At 36.1% G+C, this 20881-nt stretch overlaps 2 protein-coding genes across 4 annotated transcripts; both read right to left on the bottom strand.

Annotated features, from left to right (window-relative positions):
- Position 1: 1 nt before the first annotated feature.
- LOC114535616 (fibroblast growth factor receptor 1-like) lies at positions 2-12500 on the bottom strand. Of its 2 annotated transcripts, XM_028556897.1 has the most exons (16): positions 12312-12500; positions 11403-11777; positions 5753-6166; positions 5599-5655; positions 5402-5512; positions 4901-4916; positions 4750-4786; positions 4215-4542; positions 3590-3700; positions 3001-3191; positions 2715-2837; positions 2553-2623; positions 2438-2478; positions 2196-2292; positions 727-826; positions 2-455 (listed from the first exon to the last, which is right to left on the bottom strand). In XM_028556897.1, exons 1-16 carry the CDS (start codon positions 12385-12387, stop codon positions 363-365), a joined length of 2241 nt encoding a protein of 746 aa, XP_028412698.1. In that variant the 5' UTR covers positions 12388-12500; the 3' UTR covers positions 2-362. The 2 variants fall into 2 exon arrangements, with proteins under 2 accessions (XP_028412698.1, XP_028412699.1); XM_028556898.1 differs by lacking the exon at positions 5599-5655.
- Positions 12501-13420: 920 nt separating this feature from the next.
- LOC114535620 (hemicentin-1-like) lies at positions 13421-19580 on the bottom strand. Of its 2 annotated transcripts, none has more exons than XM_028556903.1 (6): positions 19441-19580; positions 15534-15866; positions 15109-15378; positions 14742-15011; positions 14378-14440; positions 13421-14096 (listed from the first exon to the last, which is right to left on the bottom strand). In XM_028556903.1, the coding sequence occupies exons 1-6, from the start codon at positions 19493-19495 to the stop codon at positions 13921-13923; spliced, it is 1167 nt and encodes a 388-aa protein (XP_028412704.1). In that variant the 5' UTR covers positions 19496-19580; the 3' UTR covers positions 13421-13920. The 2 variants fall into 2 exon arrangements, with proteins under 2 accessions (XP_028412704.1, XP_028412705.1); XM_028556904.1 differs by lacking the exon at positions 19441-19580 and adding an exon at positions 15946-15996.
- Between the last annotated feature and the right edge of the window lie 1301 nt (positions 19581-20881).

Here is a 20881-nt window from a genome sequence, read left to right as displayed (position 1 = left end):
TCTATCATATGATAATAATATACGCACGATCATGTCCGCATTCAAACGCTAATATAAACTAGAAGGTTATCATATGAACAAAAGTTTTTAATATAAGCACGATCATGATTGTATGCAAACATGGTTTATTTACATTTTTGAACTTCTGTACTTTTTAGAATACGATGTGCTGTCTCTGAATATCGAACAACATTTAGGTTCGCAGCGCTAAATGAATATGAACTGTAGCGTTTATGTTCAGAAACTTTGTGTTGGGAAGACTGGCACATGCGCGGTGCGTCGGGGTTAAAGCCAGAGCAGGCGTCTTGTTTCAAGAAAATTCCCCAACTTTTTATCGTATTGTTGTAATTCTAATGTCTTTGCTACACGTCAATCTGACTGTCAGATTGCAATGAATTATTTCCTTCTGTATCGAGGTATAAATTGCCATCATAATCCGAAATATTGATATAATCCTGGAACGTAATCAACAAATTTAATCATTATTATTAAAATTAAAGCATTTAATTTACCATGCATCAGGTTATATGGTAAAAAGCTTATTGAAGGTAATAGGTTCCATGCAGGAGCAAAGAATGCCATTGCCAATGCGATTCGTGGGCTTGTGTGGCTTTCCACTGTGTTATAGTTGTGGCTTTAAAAAGCCGGTTTGTTTTTTTGTTTCCCGAAGTGAAGTGAACACAATTATCTATAATTTATATCAGTATCAGATTATATTTTACTTACACTGGCGTCTCTGCTAAACGAAGCAAGTGTTCTTTCAAGGACAGAAAATGACGGTCTGTTACCAGGGTCCTTCGACCAGCAATTTAACATGATTTGGTATCTACAAATATATATATATATATATATATATATATATATATATATATAATATATATATATATATATATATATATATATATATATATATATATATTTATATGGTAGCCATCCATAACAAGTATCAGCTGGGTACAAAAACTGCGATCCCCTCAGGTATAACATTTCAGGTATAGTAATGTATAGCTATGTTAGCTACACGGTTGAAAACAATTGTTGCGATGATTAAAGTGAAAATGATTGATTCCGTCCATGTCATTATCATCAACATTGTGAATATTATTTATGCAATATGTATACAGTACTGTGCGAAAGTTTTAGGTCACACCCGATATTTTAGTTTTCATCATGATTTCTCAGCTTTGGTGAGTTGGGTACAACATCCATCCTAACAGTCAATAGAAAATGTGTACAAGCGCAAATGACTACAATATGCACTTCACATATATCCAACAAATAAAACATACAGTTTCGCAGTTTAAAGTACAGATATTCTAACAAGCCAAAAGTTGTCCAGAGAAAAGATGGGAAAGAGACGAAACTTGACAGTGGAAGAGAGAGCTGCAGTTGTTGTTCTGGAAAAAGAAGGATACAACGAGCGAGCGTTGCAAGGAGGCAGAAAATAGGTCTGTATGCTGTTCAAGAAATTTATAAGAAAGTGAAGGAGACAGGCACTGTAAAAGACTGGAGTAGAATGTCTAGTCTCCAAAGTTAAACACGGTGGGGGGAAAGTCCATGTCTGAGGCTGCATGGCTGCCAGTAGGGTTGGTACCCTTAAAGTGGTTCATGGCAGGCTGGATGCGCCAACCTTGGGCGAGATGAGAGAAAGTTGTGTGGTAAAGATTTCATTTTCCAACAGGATGGTGCTCCATGTCATACAGCGAACAGGACGAAGTCATGGCTTGAAAGAAAGAGAATATCACTCAGTCCCTGGCCATCGCAAAGCCCTGACCTAAACCTCATTGAACACCTTTGGGAACTGATAAAAAAGAAGTTAGAAACTAAGCTGTGCAAGAATTTAGAGGAACTTAAAACAGCCATCTTTGAAACATGGAACGGTATTGATGGCCATGAAACACATAGCCTGGTAACATTGATGCCTCGTCGTTGTGCGGCAGTAATCGCTGCTCGTGGTGGTAGTAGCAAATACTAGAACGTCGGAGTCACTATACCTGTATAAATACGCTGCTGTTTCATAATTGCACAATAGTTGAATGTAACATGTGAAGTGTGTAAAACTGTGAAGATTTCTAAAATTGTGATCACTAAGGGGTGACCTAAAACTTTTGCACAGTACTGTATATGATCGCGTACTATATATGATCGCAATATGTGTTAAAACTTCATGATCACACGTACAAGCCATATCTTACAATTTAGAATCGACGTGCGCTGGTTTCGGCATCCGCCAACCACTTTTTAATCGCCGAATCACTCCACTTGCTCCCAAACCTGGGTAGGGTTTGCCCCCTATAAAACAGTTTATAACTTTACAATGGGTTAAAAACTGGCCATTACAGCGATTAAAAAGAGCAATATAGTATTCAGTATTGTGAAATCTAATATTGCATTGATATATATGACATAAATGAATTACAGTTCTATCATGACATACCCATTGTTACAATTTCGTACAGGAGTATTCCAAAGCTCCATCTACAATTATTACAGCGAACAGTAAATATAATTATGGATTTAAATACAAATTTCTCTATAATGGTAGCACTTACATATCACTCTCGGTGGTGTATTTTTCATCCACAAGAGCTTCAATGGCCGTCCATTTTAATGGGATTCGACCCTAAATTTATATAATATATAGGTTGATAACATGCATGCATTCAATTAGATATACTATATATAATTGATATTGTCCAATCAATTTTACCTACCCTACTCTTTTTTCTATAATAATTGCTTGACTTAGCATCTCTTGCCATTCCAAAGTCTGTGATCTTACATGCTAGGTTTGCTCCAACCAAAACATTTCTGGCGGCCAAATCGCGATGGATAACCTAACGAATATTAATCGTTTTGGCTGCATGAATGTGGAGAGTTATTCGTTTTGATAAAACACAATAATCAAGATCTATCTTGATGCATAATGTTTTTAAGCACAATTCCAAGTCGAAGAGTTGTGCCTGACCGAAATACGCTGAAAGTTGTAGCCATACATACATGATTACGAGATAGATGAGCCATTCCGCTGGCAACATTACACGCCATCTCTAGCAACTGACATTGGGATAAATGTGATTGTTGAATGTGATTTGGTACAACGTAAATAGTGTCAACCAAACCACGAGTTTTACGTAAGAAACCCAGAAGATCCCCACCAGCAACATATTCGATCACCACACACAACTGACCTGAATGAATAAATAGCGCAACTTGAATGTTTAGTAATTTGTCATTCTCTAGCTATACCTCTAAAAAGGCTCTATGCATGGCAAGGGAATGGTGCAAGATATCTTAAGACGCGGTGGCACCCGTCTTTGGTCTTTCGAGCTAAATCAGTTTCGAAATACATTAGGGCAATTATCTGTTGCACTGCTAAAATCATTGTGAATGATGTAATTAGATCATACGCTTCTCCTCAGTGCATGCCTAATTCTTGCTTCGTAAATTTGGAATTTTTTTAGATGCTGCATTTTACCGTCATCCCCGCAAGCTATACAAGCCCTGACTGCCCTGTATTATAATAATCTTATAACGGAAGAGATTTCTGCTACTGAGTATAGAATACCACACTGAAGCTGATCTTTACCTGGTTTTGTGACGTATCCAATCAAGCCTACGACATTCTTGTGTGGTTCAAGGTCTCTCATTATTTTTAACTCTGATATTAAATCTTGTTTGTCTTCTGGTGAGGCAATTTCTACATGCAGTAGAGATAAAGATAAAACACTCTTCTTATACAGAAAGTATAATTTAATACTTAACGTAGAATCGGTCTTGATTTGAATGATTTAATTTCTTAAACAGGGTTGCGATTGAATTTCGTTGTGAGTTTTAGCAAATATTACATGAATACGAATTTTTAATACGAATATTTAATAAGCCTTGCACAGAACCCTAACCCCAACCCTTTCTTTGACAAATTTTCTTGACTAATTCACTTCTTGGCCCTTCTTTGCGTAAACTGTTGGCTAGTTTTCTTGACGAGTTGATTTTTCACGAAGTTTATAGTTGTTTGAATGTCGCCGAAAATATATTCATTAATAAGATTTATTTTTATTGTATTAATGCATAATTTTGTTACTCTTCTGGCATTACCAACTTTTGAACAAGGGTGCCATGCTTGTCATGTAAAACTTAATTATTAACCACAATTATTTCGCGTTCACAAAAGCAAATAAAACACACGAGGCTTTATTACTGCATGTGCCAACCTTTCAACATTTTTACGGCAACAGTTTTTCTTTCCCGGCCATTTTTTTCTTTCAGTAATGTTGCCTTGGCGACGATTCCAAATGCACCTTCCCCAATTAACACCATGTCTTGAAGTAAACCAGGATCAATTTCATACGATTCACCATTTCTCAAGATAAGATTGTCTGATCGCTGTTGAACACGAGAGAAACGCACTGTACTTTCTGGTAAAAGTAATCCATCGCCAAACGTAATTGTCGTGATTCCATCATCGAGACTGTCTCTTTTGTAAAACACGGTTGATTCTCCACTTGTGTTAAAGTGATTGCTCTCTGGTGATATAATTGGCTATATTGCAAGGATAAGTAACATTTAACAAGTAAAGATAAGTGATATAATTTCTCGTCGTCTCAGCATCTTCATGACACCATTATGAATTAAGGATACAAAATGAAATAAAATTAAACGAAACGTCGAGAGATTATATCGCTTATCTCCCCTTGTTTATGTATTATTAAATACGAATTAGAATGTAAGTAATTTTTTCAACAGCACCTCCATATCTGTATTTTGAACTGAAGTCTTGACATTTCTGGTAAAGAAAAAAGTTAAAACAGGAAAGTTTGCCATGCAACATTTGGGTATATCAGTAAGCCAGTGTAAATAATTTTATTTCTTATGCAAATGTTTGCAAGTTATCCCGAACCTTTTAGTTTCCATACCTATAGGAAAGCCAAAACAAGAAGAAAATTCATTAAATAATAGTTATACATCGATACATGTTATTATGCCCCAAATAAACAGCGCTGCTTTAGTATACTTCCAAACAATTTCAAATTTTCCAAAGGTGAGGTACAATATTCGAAATAGATATAGTTCTAGTTATTCCATTATAGATATTATTTATTGCGGTTTGTAAATGATCGATTCCATTCACTGTCAAATTACTTTCTTGGTCTTACAACGGAGATCATAAACAAACCAGTTTTGATGTTTTCAACTCTCTTTCGAATTTGGTAAAATATGCATCTCTATACAATATCGTTTCATCATGTTATTTTTTTTTCCTGTCGGTAAATTTTTTTCATATCAGTTTAGAAATTTTCACGACGGCGTTAATCTTGATCACTATTATACTTTACTATTTTCTTGTGCAAAACATGTGAAAGTTTACAAAAGTGATAAAACAAACAATCCTGAAACATACATCTCCGTCGTCTTCTGTACAGCAATATTGCCGCTACAACCACAGGGACCAACCCAACTGAAGAGGTGACAACAATAATTGATTGTTTGATGTTTAAATGAGAAGACGTTCCTATAATAATAATAATATGACTCATTTATGACTGCATGAAATTGTTTTTCAAAAAGTTATAAAACGACATAGGATATTACACATACGTAAATCCAGGTGAAGCGGTTGCGGTATATGTCGCGTCGTGGAAAATGAGTAACTTACTGAAAGAGAGTATGGGGTATGAGGAGAACCTCTACATACAGTAATTTTCTTTTAAACAAGACTGTATTGAAACCTTTGAGGACGCTGAGTTGTTACCTCTGGTGACGGGAGAACCATAGTGAATTTTTGTAGGTGTTTCTAGACTTCTACTTCGTACGTAGATCGTAATTGTTTTTGTTATTTCAGTCTCGTGTGTTCTGCCAACACATTCATATTTCCCCTCATCTTCTTTAGAAAACGTTTTTGTAAAACTGACATTATTTCCTTTAAATGGTACCAACTGGTGAACATTATCTTTAAACCAAGCCAAACGCACAAGGTGAGCAACAGAACACGTCAAAGTAACTTTAGAATTTTCCAATACAATAGTTGTGTTGCCATCTCCCAATAAAGTTGTAATTTTACCATTTAATTTCCAATTTGAAAATGCAATTCGAAAGTCATCTGGTGACGAAATTTGTGGTGACCTAAAGTTCGGTGAAGTAGTAGTGGTCGATGACAGAGGAAGGTCTACACAAAGATAACGTGATTTAAAATATCAAATCGAATCCTAAGTTAGAAAATTTGAAGACTTGGTAGAAAAGAATGGCAAGTCATTTGCATTAGGCTACTTTTTGATCTAGGAAAAGAGGTTGGTTGCGGAATATGTTGTAAAATGCGGAAAATTTAACTTTACAAATTTTGAATCAGCTACTCTATATATCGACTCTCCGAGCAGTGCAGACGTGCCCTTTTGAGCTCTGTGATTTCCACCATTTAATCCATGATAAAGGCATAAAAGCTAACAAAAAACATTATTATGAGTCTTGCCAAACATTTATCGGTCGACGGAGATGTTTATCAGTGGTCTGGTTCATTTGATGAGTTAAAGCTATTTGTAAAAGAGAATTTGGCAGTCAGAGGGAGCTGGAAATCCCCAGGAGGCAATATTAAACAGTTTAAAGACCAAGAATCGGACCTGATAATTAAATGGTACGGCGCCCAATCGAAGAAAATTGTAGTTCAAGCGAACAATAACGAGCTTTTAAAACTGAAGTTCGAAAACCTCGCTACTACGCCTTGCTCTACAGAAGCGTGTAATTATATATGTAACTGTTCGGGTACAGTCTCCGTGGCTGATATAGAAGGCATAAAGCAGGATATAGCAATCCTTGAATCACGACCGGACGCGGTGAGTGTGTATAATACTGTGATTTCAGAGTTAAACTCACTTAAAAGCAAACAGCAATCCTTGGAAGCCATTATTAGCAGGCAAGAAGAAATGATATGTAATTTGAATAATGAGAACATGTTCTTCAAAGCGAAACTTATGTCTATTGTTGAACAAACCCCTATTGTGCATTTTCGTGATCATAAGATTAGCTGATTATGTGCTACGTGCAAAAAACAATCAAGATATAAATACCCAACCTAATAACCAAGGGATTAATACTGAAAGAGAGTCAGGAGAGACCAACAATCAAGTTACTAATGCAAATGTAGGCACAAACAAACAGAATTCAGACAATAAGGAATCTCCTCTAACGCTATCCCCCGATGAATCCTCCAATGTTAATACGTCTCCACAGGTTGTGTATATCGTGTATATCGCAGACAATTCCGTAACTCCATTTTCTAACGAAGTACGTGTAGTCCCGATCGCAAATGATGATGCAAATAAACTTAAAAAACCGGAACGGCAATCCCCTCTCAAGGTAATGAGTGAACATGGGAAAAGAAAACCAGACCACCCTTTCCCCCGAAAAAGTTCAATCCCATGTCCATTTCTTGCCCGCCGCGGTCGGTGCTTAAAAGGGGACAGGTGCGACTACCAACACCCAAAACCATCTCAAGTACTGAAACGGAACATATCTTGCCCCTTTCTGCGCAGAAGAGGATACTGCTTGAAAGGGAATAAGTGTGACTTCTCTCACGATGACCTGGGGCAGAATCCACCTCCTAAGCCTAACCTTGATAGCCGTGTGTATCCTCACCCTCCTATTTACCAATGCCCCGAGACACGATATCTTAACCGCAATCCTTTTTTGTTACCTCAGGAATATTACCGGGACCCATGGAGGAGTCCACATCTACTAAAGCCCCTGATCAATATCCCTGTGCCCCATCCGAATTATTATCCAATCCATCATCCGATAAATTGAACTGTGAATGGAATTCAAACAGCTCCGTTCCACCTATAATTAATCATTTCTTTCAAACCTTTCCCCCTATACTTATGGCAAATGTTAGATCTTTAATGTCAAAAATTGATGAACTAGATACCGTTGTCCACCTCAACTATGCCCACGTAGTATCTATTACTGAAACATGGCTGAATGATGCAATTTCTGACCGGGCAGTCAATATTCCTGACTATATTTTGATGAGGAAAGATAGGCTAAATTGTAATAAAGCTACTGGTGGCGGTCTCTGTGTTTATACCCACAAATCTCTCCCGGCAGAAAGATTGAACAGATTGGAGTCTCCTGGTTTGGAGACATTGTGGATCCATCTTAAACCGTATCGGCTCCCACGTCACACATCGACCATTTTATTCGGCGTAATTTACCATCCACCGTCCGCGAATGCAGAGGATAATGATCTATTGATTGAGCACATTAACTTAAACGTTGACTCATTGATTTCATTCCTTAATAAGTACCCTGACGCACTAATAATTATAACTGGTGATTTTAATCCTTGCAGTACTAATATATCTATGTCCTCGTTTACAAGGACCTGTGGTCTTACACAACTGGTGAAAATACCAACAAGAGGCAATAACATATTGGATTGGTGTATTGTGAACAAACCTAAATTATTTAATGAGCCAGTACAACTCCCAAATATTGGTAGTAGCGACCACTATGCAGTACTTATCAACCCTAAAAATGTGCAGGATAAGCGTAAAGATTGTAAGAGAACTGTCTATAGGCGAGAAATGAAAGATAGTAACGTGCGTGCATTTGGCAGATGGATATGTAACAAGTCTTGGACCAATGTCTTCAATGAAGTCGGCCCACAAAATAAATTCAACATTTTTTATAAAGACATTATGAGGGCTATCAATACTCACTTCCCGTTAAGAAAACAAAACGTACGTGCTTGTGATAAACCATGGGTGTCAAATAAACTAAAACGATTTGTATCTAAAAGACAAGCATCTCTCGCAAAGTATGGAAAACATTCCTACCTTTTTAAATTTTGGCGTAACAAGGTCCAAGCTGAGGTAAAATCTTGCAAACAGACATATTATCATAATCAGGTTCACAATATCAAAGATCGCGATATATCCAAATGGTGGAAAGAAGTGAAAAAGCTCGGGTCTGGGTCTAGTCAGATCGACTGGTGCGAACAGTTATTGAGTGAGTCTGCCATTACATTAAATGATTTGGCTGAGAACATAAATAACTATTTCGTGAATTTAACAGCGGACTTTATTCCCCTTGGCGATGAGCTGAATACCCAAGATGACTATATAATTGACTCCGACTTATTTGTTGATCCATATAAAGTGTATCGCACCTTAAAGAAAGTCAAATCGCACAAATCTGTCGGTCCCGACGAAATCCCTAATAGGGTACTTCGTGACTTTGCCTTTGAGTTATCATCAGTGACAGCTGACATTTATAATAGTACTCTGGTTGAGGGAACGATACCTGATCTACTAAAGTCATCAATTATCTCCCCAATACCCAAATGTATGCCACCGAAGTCGATTGAAGATGATCTTCGCCCATTAGCACTAACACCACAGATAGCTAAAGTAATAGAGAGTTTCACCTTAGAGCATTTATTAAACGATATTGCTAACCAGATTGATCCATACCAGTTCGCAATAAAAGGTCGGTCCACAACACAAGCATTAGTCCTCTTGCTACACAACGCCTTAAAGACCTTAGATAGAGGAGGCTGCTCGATTCGGGTATTCTTCGCTGACTTTAGCAAAGGATTTGACCTAGTCGACCACAATGTCCTAGTTGCTGAGTTAGAAAAACTGAATGTGCGCCCTCCCGTAGTAAGATGGATTCGAGACTTCTTGTCGGGAAGGAAACAATGTGTACGACTTCGTGATACGATATCCTCATTTAAATGCCCTAATGGAGGTATGCCCCAAGGCACCAAACTAGGCCCCATTCTATTCGCTGTGTTGGTGAACAGTTTACTCCGTGACTGGGATCTTAGAATCAAATTTGTCGACGATTTATCAACCGCTGAAGTTGTTCCAAGATGTTCACCTAGCGTTACCTCTTTTTTGGTTAATCATATACAGGAGTATGCCTGCACAAGAGGTATGCGACTAAACCCAAAGAAATGTAAGGAGATGGTAATCGATTTCCTCCATTATAGACTGCCACTGCGAGACTTACAAATAGGTGGAAACACAATAGAAAGAGTAACGTCGTATAAGCTACTGGGTGTTTATCTAAGCAGTGATTTCACGTGGAATTTACACTGTGATTATATCATCAAGAAAGCTAATAAACGTTTTTACATTCTTCGTGTATTGCGGAAAGCAAGAGTTGGATGTCAAAAACTAGTAATGGTATATTGCAGCCTAATTAGACCTATTTTAGAGTATGCTGCCCCTGTGTGGTCTGCGATCCCGGAGTACTTAAGTGCAAAAATAGAACAGGTTCAAAAAAGAGCTTTGAAAATAATTGCCCCTGGCTTACCCTATGAGGAGTCATTGTGCAAAGCTGGTCTCCGCACATTGTCAGAAAGACGAGAAGATATTTGCAAGAAGTTCGTCAGAGATAATAAACTAGCTGGTCCCTTGAAGGAAATTCTTAATAATAATAATAGTGCTGGTATTAACCATGAATATTATTTACGGCAGATACATGAACCAAGTTGTTTAAACTCTATAAATACTGATAGAATTTTAAACTTCGTAACTTGTAAATACAATTGATAAGTAACTATATTCTCTATATAGTGTAGAACCCTTAAGGTATCATCGATCTACCTGAATTGAACTGTTTTTAGTTTCCCTTCTGGACTTTTTAACCGTATGATAGTAAGTTCGAAATGTAATATGTTTGTAATATCACTCCTTTCAACTTGTAATTCAGCTTATGCTGCAAGAAGTTTTAATAAACCTCAAATAATAATAATAATAATAATACTCAGTGTATTACGCACAAAAATCGTTGCCATGCAATGCGTAAAGTTTTAGATTATATATACGCCGTCGTAGGAAAATATTAGAAGCGTTCTGACATTTTTTTAATATTTTTTAAGATTTTTTTAAAACACCCCATACGATCGTGTTTATATGAGCCGGAAACGAAATAGGAATGAATATTGCCACTCAGTCCAGTCTTAAATCTCCTTCCGTCAATTCCGTGTATTATATCAACTTCATTCATCAAGCCATATATCCGTGCAATATACGCGTTTTTACATGTATCCAAAATATTTTTAGCTTTCCTCGAACATCAATATAGTTTTACGACCTGCGGCTGTGATGTTTGGAAACTTCATTTTTGTGCTTTCGTGGAATTAAAGTTTGATAATATTACTACTGCATGTGACGGAAGTGCCACAAATTCACTGTTTCTGAAGAAAAACAATTCTCGCAAAATACGGGTCTATTATTAGAGTACCTAGAAAATTTCGGTCAATAACTTCCCCGATTTGCCTGGGTGGCGAATTCAAGGGAAAGCGAATTATCTCGAAGTGAAATCATCGAATTGAAATTATCTCGATCGAAGTGAAATTATTTCGAATTGAAATTGTATGATCAAAATTTCACTTTGCTCACCTTCAACTTTCAGTTCAATCTGACTGGGTCCAATTTTAGATCTTATAACATGACAGACATATTTATTTTCATGTATGTCCTGAACATTTGGAATAATAATTGTCAGTTGTACTTTTGTTGTATTTATTGTTTTGGTTGCGACATTCACGTCAAAATCAGACCGTCCTTTAGTGTGGAAATGTCGATACACCTTTTCGTGTTTGTTAATCCAAACCAATTTCGTATAATTTTTATGTATTCGATCGTAAATGGTCCATACAATCCCGTAAAATGATATTTTCTTGTTAGTTTGAAAGATCCAAGTGAGTCTTGCTTCTTGTCCTGGTTTACAAAGTACTGTTCGCATTTTAGCATTCAAAAGTTTTTCAGCGCCACCTTAAATAAATTGTTATAAAACAATTAGTTTGCTATAATTGTTATACTACAGTTATACTACTATCAAACATCGAACTGATCGAAGTCACTTAGGACAACATGGTTGTTAATGCTTGCATACATTATACAATCTCCACGCACGCTTGATCACGCCATTTCCTGCTGATACAAAAGGACACACATATATTTTATTTTACGTGAATACACATGCATTCTAATGATGACTTGTACTTATGATCCTGCTGCATGCTTCTGTGTGTTACACAAAGCTATGTGAAGCATGCTTAAACCGCTGGTGTTAAACAACATTCGATAAATTTGGCAGCATTTAAATGACATAAACATCCGTTGCAACTCATATTACATTACTTTATATCGCTAAAGACAATCGAAAATTTGTTCTTGTGTACGGTTGTTTGAAATTTGTTTGATAACATGAACCGTACGGGCCGTGTCGTACGCGCCATCGTTTATGCAGTTACGGTTTATTGTGGATTTCCTATGAATTATTATTATTATTATCATCTTACTAACCATTTTTGAATATCCGCGGCGAGACCTGGGAAAAGCTGTAGCCTAAGACGAAGTAGCAAAAAACTTTAAACTGCATTATGACCAAGTTGCCGTCTTCTTCTCTTGTATGGAATCATGCAATTTGTTAAAAAATACCAACAGCAACGGTTATATGTCCACCAATTCTTTGAAATATCCATTCGCAGAAGCCAATTTATATCGATTCTTAGAATACTTTATATCTAGTTCCCAGTATTCGCCCTTAGACAATATCGTGTTTCAATTTATTATTTATTAATGCAAATGTAGAATTTTTGAAATTTGATATTCTACCATTTGAAGATTTTCGTTACATTGGGTGGACCCTTCATCTGAAATTATATTTCATTGTATTATAAGGCCTGTTTTAGACGTCGAACTCGAACTTTTCATGTGCCGAACCTAATGTTCACGAGCTAAAGTCTTTGTTTAAGTTTATTCGATTCGGCGCATGAAACGTTCGACGTCTAAAACAGGCCTTAGACGATCATTAAACAAATTTTTCTTCCTTCTTTTTATTCGTATCTCGAATTTCAAAATTTCGTTTATTCTTATTATTCTTCGGAAATTTTAATATTTTTTGGAATTGTCCGCTAGATGTGGTGTTGAATAGGTGTTGAAGCATGTGGATATGCATTCAGTCAGGATAGGCATATAGCGTGGTTATATATAGCAGAGAATTTCGAACTTAATAATATATTTTGAAGATTGTGAATATTACTCACTGTAACGAGCAGTGTAATGTTTAGGTAATAAAGTGACAAAAACAGTAATACTGACTTGGCGAAGCATGTCAGTTCTCTAATTTGGGAAACTTAAATATTCCCTGTACAATACTTTAATTACTAATATGATATACAAGAAAGTGCATAGGAAAATGAAACACTCAGTTTTTCTTTACCATGCAAATAAATATTTGCGATGAGTGATATTTTGTAGGAATTCTACTTTCTGGTTAGTTCTATTCCAAAAACCAAAAATGTGGAGATTAATTCCCAAATGTATAGTCTTTTCTCTTGGCATGCAACGTTTTGATGAGAAGACGCGCAGTTTCGATGCATTGAACTCACTGAATACACAATGAATCATTATTATTATTATTTTATTGGTGTGTGATACACATGACCTATAAAATATTACCCATTGAACTTTAGTTGCATATAATAAAACAATAAATATCAAAGAGTTTTCTCCCAGTTATTATATAAACACATGCAAATTACATGCATGATATATGCCTGTGCATGCACGATAATCGTATCGTAGAGACTATATATAGAGATTAGGGGATATTGTCTAATTCGTCTGAATAGCCTTCGACCAGTTCAATTATGGACCAAAAACAATAATGGATGTGTTTATATATTTATGGTAATTGGAAATGTGAACCATCCCTTTTTTCATTCCTATACGTTTTGTGTATGTATGAGATTGCATCACAATAAGTAATTCAAAGGCAATCTTGCATGCAATGTTATTGATGCTGGGAAAACAATACATGGGATGATAGATTTACAATAAAACGAATATGCCCATTGTGTCCGTATATACATACATGAAGTATTGATCCCGTAACTGTTCTTTGTTTCAACTACGCAGTGAGTTTAATTATTTCAGCCAGTAGAAGGAGCAGAGTTGACAGAAATATATTTTCTTTCACGATGATTCCGGTCCCTCGTTGAACCTGAGTTGGAGTTTCGTGTGTTACAATACTTGGTATCTCCGTTGTATCTGCATGTGTTGTCTTATCATTTGTCACTGCCGTCGCTTAATAATAAAAAGTACAATTGTTTGTTGAAATTATCAACATCGTTCCCAGACTTTTAGTGCGGTCTCACTCTCATCCTCTGGAAACAAATGATGTTTTAGAATGAAATATCAGAAAAGCCTGAAAAGGAAATAACTATTCTGGCTTCTCTTGTGATCTTTCCAAAGCAGGTGACCCAAATTACCTGTCAGGGTCCATTTCTGCGATAGTTTTTTTTGTTATATATACGATACTGTGCATGCAAATGTAATATTTTGAGATAGAGAGAAGAATTATTTACTTTTTTTAACAGTTGGCGGAGATGTAGTTTTTTTCAGTTTCTCCTCCCAATAACCAGGTCTCGCTGTGAAAATAGAAAAAAATATTACAAAGGGTCTTGGAATATTCTCAGGACTCACTGAACGCGAAATGACATTTAAAGTGGTTATAAGTCATGGCTGAGCGTTAAAAAGTTTCAGGATAAAGTGGGAAATCTTTTTGATGCAAAGCGGTCAGAACTGCGGATGTCTTGTTCAACCAAAAAATTTACATTGCAGATTAAGCGTATACTGCGATTGTATCTCTTACTTCAAACCATGCTTCCGAAATAAAGACTGTTAATGATTGTTGTTATATGTTGTTAAACAGGAGATTTGGTAACTAACCTAGAACATACAATACAAGGGTCTTATTTTCTCCCTGACCAGCTTTGTTTATTGGTATGCAACTGTAGGTGCCATTGTTTTCAAACTTTACTTCTTCAATTACGTATTTTCCACTTGAACTCTTCGCAATTTCCTTTCCGTTGTGTAGAAGTTTGTAATAAGTGATGGGAGGATTTCCTTTAGCAGAACATGTCAAGCGAACACTTTCTCCTTCATAAATTGTTCCATCTAACGCCGTGTTATGAAAGAACTCTCTAACGTATGGTCGACCTATAGAAACATGAGAAATATTGATTTATCAAGCCTTGCAGACAAAATAAATTGATCAATTCCTGAGGCTTGTTGTTAAAAGTGAAGTGATACTCACGGTAGATTATGTATTCAATGGTACGTTTTGCTTTTCCAGCCCTGTTTGTTGCAAGACATGTATATTTCCCTGAATCCTCGTTGGAAGCAGATTTGATTTGATAAAGAATGGATCCAGATGACTCTTTTAGAGGTGAATCACTGTTATCTTTAAACCACTGTACTTTAGGCACAGGACGACCTTTGGCCATGCAAAGCAGGTTTATGGTAATTCCCACGTAGAATATTTCACTTTTTGCGTGAGTGGGGAATGTTGTTATAGCAGGAGCCTCTGAAATGGAAAATGATTTAAAAATTGTTTTCAATTGTTTTTTGTTTCATGTACAAAACAAAACAGGCGGGATAAAAAATCGCTGCAGCAAATTTAGTTCTATAAGAACAGACGAAACGATTTCTTCAATACATTGCGCTTGAGCAGTGCTTTACCTTGAATTTTAATTCGTACTTCATCCTTGAGAGTTATGCCCATGTTGTAGACGATATCAATGGCGTAATATCCTTCATCTTTCAGTCCTGCCTTCAAAATGCTCAATGCTCCTGAATCTTCTATTCTGATGATACTCTTGGTGGCGCTTAAAATTTCAGGTTTCACTGAACCTTTTTTAAAAGCAATAGTAATTCCATCCTCGAAAATTGTTGACTTCTTCTTATAAGTTATAAGTCTCGCTCCTGAAGGAAATCTCCAGTCTATTTTTGCTGTTTCTCCAGCGTTTACGAATAACGTGCTTCGCGGTCTGCTGATCCATTCCACTGCTGCTTCTGTATGAAAAAAGGAAATTATTTCAATGATAACTTCGTTAGTCCTGCATGAGAAACTGAGTTATGAGTTTTATAACACCTGTTGTGATAAAGAAGAGGTCCATTTACAAACAACTTCAAGCTAAGAATTTTGACGACGTGGACACATAATGTAGTGAGAGTTAGGAGGGAGGATGTGCCCTCCGGAAAATGTTAAAATTTCGGCCTCAGAAATGACCGCAAATACTTCTAAAATGCTTCTAAAAAACATCATTTTAAACAGCTAATGAATGTTGCTACATTTATTTCCTTTTTTCTAATATTCAGGTTGTGATGAAAGATCGCGTTTTTTATCTTTGTCGTATGAACACGAAAGCAGCACGAATGATGCATCATGCATGCATGAGGGTGGAGGAAAGCGGTCAATATTCAAAAGCTGTTTTTCAAAATCTAACTGCACATGGTAGAAGATTATGAAAAATCAATAATGTTCTTGTTTGATATATTATTTGTTTATAAACAGCTTTAAAAAATACTAACATAAACATATCTTCACGGATATCTTCACTACATCTGTACAATAACAGAAAGACTTGAAAGTTGTATAAGAAACTTTTTGACTTTTTGATCTGAGGAATTTTGCCAAGGCAGTGGTAATTAGACCACGCTGTTGTCTGTTTATTTTGGATTGTGTCTGATTTAAATATGTCTTGTTTTCTGTCCAAAGCAAATGTATACACGTTGATCAACAGAGTAAATATATTTACATTTTACAAAATATAATCACTCGCCCGTCACGCTACGTAGAAATTCGGCACGCAAAACATCTGAATACTTTCTAGCAGCAATTTTAGCTTTTTATGCACGAGTTTTTATTCACAAAGTCCTGAGTATGAAGATATTTCATTTTTTCATCGTATAAACTATTGTTACTGTGACTTACTGATTCTTAAATATACAATGTCAATGAAGGCCTGCATGTCATCATACCTATTTTGGTTGCTATTAATAAAAATAGAAACCAGAATGGTTTGTGGAATGAGCTAGTAATACATGTACGCTTTGATTTAGTTTTAATTTCTATAGCTAACATTTTAAGATTAGGCTTAGGACGTAGAATTTGTGTGAATTTGGCCGCACATGCAGAAGACGCGGCCAATGGCAGGATGACGCACTCACAAAACAAACAAATACCTCATGCGAGACAAAAGATACGAGTATGAATGAAGAACGCCGGGCCTTCAAATAAGAGGTTTTTACGGCTTTTCGACGATATAAAAGCAATTGCATTGTGAGAAGTATTTTATAGCGTAAATGTGGCGGCAATATCAAATAGATATCGGAGGTTCTTAGCACAATGGAAATGTTTGTATGATTATTTAAAAGTCCTGGCAAGACTTAGTGGCAGCATTATTATAATTCCCCGTAACATATTTCAAGTAAAATGTGGCTAGCAACGTCGAGCTGACCGCGTCACATGCAGTCATAAACTCGTCAATGCCAATGGAATTAATTTATCAACCAGTCAACAGGCTTCGGAATATGTGTCATTCTGAAGTACCTGCCGTGTCTGCTGACAGTGCATGATGAAACAAACGACAGCTCAGGAGTCATGTACAAACAAGCTGGAATTTGTGGCATGAAAAATAATTTCATATCCACCATATATTATCCAAAATTTTAAAAAACATAGTCCGCAAATGCATAAAGCTATATATTCACCGGAGTCTAAATTGAAATACTTTCCACCCAGCCTTTTCTAATAGCGCTTCACCCCTCACAATTACGCCGCCACTCACACTGCATCAAATGTTAGTAGCGCAGTTCATAGAGCATTATTGAACTAGTAAACCTAGACTCCAGGTTTGTGTTGACAGCTTATCAGGTTGGCAGATCATAGTAGCACCATATCACAAATAATAATCATTTAACCATCAAACTAATCGACACTATATCCTGATTAGAAATGATGCCACAATTATGAAAGGCGTGTCGTCGCGTCATTTGAGATACGTTTGTTTATAATTTGAACGTTTCAATGTAAAAACAAGATAATTGACAAATTGTGAATTCCTTTTATTCAACATTTAAAATCATGTAATTATCACAATTTGTGAATACTGAACCGTGTGTTGAAATGGTGTAAGTTGAATAGTGGTAGATCGTGTTTTATGCGATAATATACAGTTTTTGAGTGATAAAACCTAAGCATTTTCATTGCAATAATTGTCATAATGGTAAAAATAGCGAACATGCACACCAGCCTGCCTGCCCTCGCATAGACGTAAATTCACGCCTGCTGGCAAACGGTGACTACACCGTACCAGCTCAATGCACCGTACATGCATTTGTCACTTTTTCGCATTTATCGAATTTCCTATAATTGGAAATTTGAACCAATTTATTTTAACTGATGTATTTTTCCAACTAAAAATATATACTGTCTTGTCTCTTGAGCTGTCCAAACATGACTTATTAAATTTTATCTCACCGAAACAAAAACAGTCAAAGTAAACAGGTAAATCAAACAATGTATGATCAAATATCACCTGAGCTTATACACTTTTCATCCCCTCAGTAAATATTGCATGCCGAAATAGTGTTTTGAGCAAATTCTTAAATCCACTGTGTTTTACCAACTTAAAGTTCGCCTTGTTGGCTTTATGTCTTGATATATACAACGCATTTATTACAGACAAAACGCTTTGAAAACTTTTGCCTTCTGTGAAAGTTTTTCGAGTTAAATATTCTGTAATACGATCCAGTGTGAGCATAGCCAATGGGCGTATGCATGCGGAAATTTTCTTGCCAGAAAAGCAGAGCCAGACTCCAGAGTATATAAGTTGTTTCAGGAAATCACCATATAATCACACAGTTAACATTACCTTCCACGACGTTCCATACCCATTTATTTTATACTGTAATGAGTAACGATTATAATACCTCTCGAAATAGTAAGTTATTAGCATTCTTTTCGTTTTACACCGTCTTTTATACAACGCGGAGGCCGCCTGTGTTGTTTTTTGTAATATTTGTCAACAGTTTTAATACCTTGTCACAATGATGCCATATTTTGACCCCTAGTACGATTCTGGCTTAAAATAAATCCCGTAAATTTTGATCATGACTTGCAATGTATTTGAGGTATTTGCAGGGATTGTATTAAGCCTTCAATGACATATCATGAAAACATTAGATAAATGATAGTTTGCGAAATAATTACCCGGAATTTAAAAGCGACTGTATCTTTCCTAACATAATCACAATAATGCCCGTATCATTTTTAGTAAATCGAGTCTCATTAAATGTAATTGTTTCAGAAAATTTCGTCTCACTTTCGGGTTTTTAACATCACGCGAAGTCATATTAGTTAAATCAAGGGAAAATTTCAACTACAATCTACACAATAAGTCAATATTCATTACAAAATTTTGAAATATTCAATGTAGGATGCAATGAATTGAAAATTAAGTCATGCAAAGGCAAATGTGGATAGCAGGAGATATAACTTTATAACCACGACAGTCAGGCTAGTTCTTACTACACACAATGAGCGCTCAAGCAATTTCATTTGATAAACATGAATTGGACTAACCTGTATAAATAAATGTTGCACATGAGAATAGCAGATAAAACCAGAAATCAACCATATTTAAAAGGTTTTTACAATAAAATCTCAGCCTTGTCCTTGTTATGACTTGTGCTGTCTCGCGAGATTAATGCAGTGAATAACTAGAGACGGTGTGACCATGTATATCAGTTGACACAGCAGACAATATGTGACGATTAAGTAATTAAGCTGCAGCTTCCGTTCACAGTCGCACACGTCCCACTTTTCACCCGCCTTTCCGTTTTTAATTTCTTTGGCTTTGTAAAATTAATTTCTTCTGAGATATTCAACCGCGCAAAATGGCTAAATGGCCTATTACCCCTGCTGTGTTTGTAACTTTTAAACTATATATAACAAGCTACATCCACTTGTCACTTGGTTCTAATTTCTGCGAATATATACAAAACATGTAAAAATTCCAGGCATTCATTAATATTAGTGATCTCATGCCTATGGCAATGGCGTAAAATTGAAAGGATTTTATTATTTTCCATTTAACGGCTTAGTTTGACAGACAGGAAAAACGCTTAAGCGAAAGGTAATTTGACCTGCTCAAAGAAAACTCAAACATAATTACCGCAAAAACCTTTGTATTTGGTTACTGCGAAATATTAATATCTCACGCTCAATGAGAATGAGGTCGGAGAAGTAACAGAACGAGTAGCTATCAGTTATTTTTCAAAGTATTTCAAGCTTTGCCAGCATTTTCGCTGTTGTAACCGACTTCCATTTTATAGAAGCATATTCAAAAAACCGGCCCAAAAGTTACCCGCGAAGTGACATACACCTGCCGTTTTTGACAACTGTCAATCAAATGCTTGCCAAGCATATCCTAACAAGACATATCCTAACTTTCCGTATGGCCGTCAGTAAAATCTCAGTCAGTGCACTGTCTACATATTAAAAAGCATGTTTAAAAATTTCACAATGAATAATCTACAAATCTTGAAACTATTTAAACAATGACAATGTTGAGGAATTATGCTGTTGAAAGATGTTACACACCAGATTTGAAACCTATGGAATATCTCTTTGCAAGACAATTTTGCTGAGTTCTTCGATCTTGACATCAGTTATTCCTTGTCTTAATTATTTTCTTTGGTTACAAAAGATTTTGATGTTGACCATTTGATTAATTGATTTACATTCACTTGCAGGGGCGTAGCGTGGGGGGAACTGACGGGGGTTCCGGTGCTACACCCTCAGTTTTGGTAGAAGTAGTAGTCAAACGATACGATGTACGATATACACCACGCTACAATACGTCACGTGAGCAAACACACGTGTCAATAGTATATTTAAAAATACGAAACTTAGATTTATGGCTGAAAGAGTTTAATATATGAGCACGAATTCGTTCTTTGAATGATTATCAATGTATCCGAATTCGTATATAGAGAGTTCCAAATTTTAGCGCCATCGTATT

This window comes from Dendronephthya gigantea, unplaced genomic scaffold (assembly GCF_004324835.1).
Source record: "Dendronephthya gigantea isolate DGI-Jeju-01 unplaced genomic scaffold, DenGig_1.0 000122F, whole genome shotgun sequence".
Taxonomy (NCBI): domain Eukaryota; kingdom Metazoa; phylum Cnidaria; class Anthozoa; order Malacalcyonacea; family Nephtheidae; genus Dendronephthya; species Dendronephthya gigantea.
This window is presented reverse-complemented; position numbering and strand designations above follow the sequence as displayed.